General features: G+C 39.1%; 1 protein-coding gene across 1 annotated transcript; it reads right to left on the bottom strand.

Annotated features, from left to right (window-relative positions):
* Positions 1 to 36: 36 nt before the first annotated feature.
* Positions 37 to 317, bottom strand: PHALS_09231 (uncharacterized protein; the record flags this gene model as incomplete). The annotated part of the gene is made up of 2 exons (XM_024721970.1): positions 37 to 46; positions 154 to 317. 2 exons carry the CDS (start codon positions 315 to 317, stop codon positions 37 to 39), a joined length of 174 nt encoding a protein of 57 aa, XP_024571608.1.
* Between the last annotated feature and the right edge of the window lie 128 nt (positions 318 to 445).

Here is a 445-nt window from a genome sequence, read left to right as displayed (position 1 = left end):
AGCATATCTTGAATTTGTTTGGCATCCTTCTCATATTCAGGCGTCGCTGTTAAAACAAGCATAGCCAATTTCTCTTCCACAACATAGTGTCTCACCAATTGAAGCGGACAGAATTCTTCCTTTGGGTATCGATTCACATATTCGTTGATGCACTTAACCCATGTAAAAACTGCCAAATCGCTCTTTTGTTTGTGAAGAATCAGTTTCGTCAACTTATTTAAGCTTATTCCAGAGTCAACTAATTGACGGATCAGCTTAACTTCAAGATTCTTGGCAGTTTCCACAGCAACCAAATCCGATTTTGCTGAATAGATCATTTCTAACACCTCATGAGATTTAAACCTAGTAATGAGTACAGCGAACAAACTCAAATGCTTCGTAGAACTGTGCTTGTTGTAGGCACTAACGTAGACGTCGTAAGCATTAAGCAACAAACCATCGTGAG

Source organism: Plasmopara halstedii (assembly GCF_900000015.1).
Source record: "Plasmopara halstedii genome assembly, contig: Scaffold_35, whole genome shotgun sequence".
Lineage (NCBI taxonomy): Eukaryota > Oomycota > Peronosporomycetes > Peronosporales > Peronosporaceae > Plasmopara > Plasmopara halstedii.
This window is presented reverse-complemented; position numbering and strand designations above follow the sequence as displayed.